Source organism: Microtus ochrogaster, chromosome 7 (assembly GCF_000317375.1).
Source record: "Microtus ochrogaster isolate Prairie Vole_2 chromosome 7, MicOch1.0, whole genome shotgun sequence".
NCBI lineage: Eukaryota > Metazoa > Chordata > Mammalia > Rodentia > Cricetidae > Microtus > Microtus ochrogaster.
The window spans coordinates 25806187-25806910 of NC_022014.1; the positions used below are offsets into that span (position 1 = coordinate 25806187).

Below are 724 nucleotides of genomic sequence, written 5' to 3' on the forward strand. Positions count from 1 at the left end.
CACTGTAACAGACACTGTGAGCTCCTGCTCAACACTGTAACAGACACTGAGCCTCTGCTCTACACTGTGACAGACACTGTGAGCTCCTGATCAACACTGTGACAGACACGAATGTTATATACTAGGAAGACATTGTTAGGTACACAAAAATTTCTCATGTAGGAAATGTTTTAGCTATTTCCTAAGTTATTTTCAAAATCAATTAATTTTTTAAGTACACACTGTTGTTGATTCCTGTTTCACAGAAGAACAAACAGAGGCAGAAGCTCAAGGTCACAAGGGCAGATGGCAGTGTAGCCAAGGTCAGAAATGACAGCAGTTTCCCCAGAAGACTAACCAGAAAACAGCAGGAGTTACCTTCGTTCTGTGGTTCTCTGCATTCAGCCCCTCATAGAGAGATTTGTTGAACGTTATTTCACCAAGTATCTGCAGTTCGGTTACATCTTTTAGTAACTATAAATTGGAGAAAGGTAGGGTGTGGAGGAACTCAAAACATTTTAGATATGAACTCATTGTTTTAGGAGAGTTTCAACCATCTTCCCTTCAAATATATTCCCTCTCCAGTATTCCGTTAGCCTCTGTAAAGGTCGCAGCCATCACATAGCTATCCGAGTCACAAGCCTGTAGTCATTCCCCAACTTCTTTTCCCTTACTCTTGACATCGTGCCACAACCTCCTCCCAGCATCAGCTTTGGACAGTTCATCTAAAACAGTCGGTCATCCA

The 724-nt window shown here is 42.0% G+C and overlaps 1 protein-coding gene across 1 annotated transcript in view; it reads right to left on the reverse strand.

Moving 5' to 3' along the window:
• The window catches only part of Itgae (integrin subunit alpha E), a 46973-nt gene that overhangs the window by 3653 nt on the left and 42596 nt on the right, over positions 1-724 (reverse strand). The window contains exon 29 of the mRNA XM_005350273.2: positions 358-453. Coding sequence (XP_005350330.1) covers positions 358-453 — 96 coding nt within the window. The remainder of the gene's footprint in view (positions 1-357; positions 454-724) is intronic.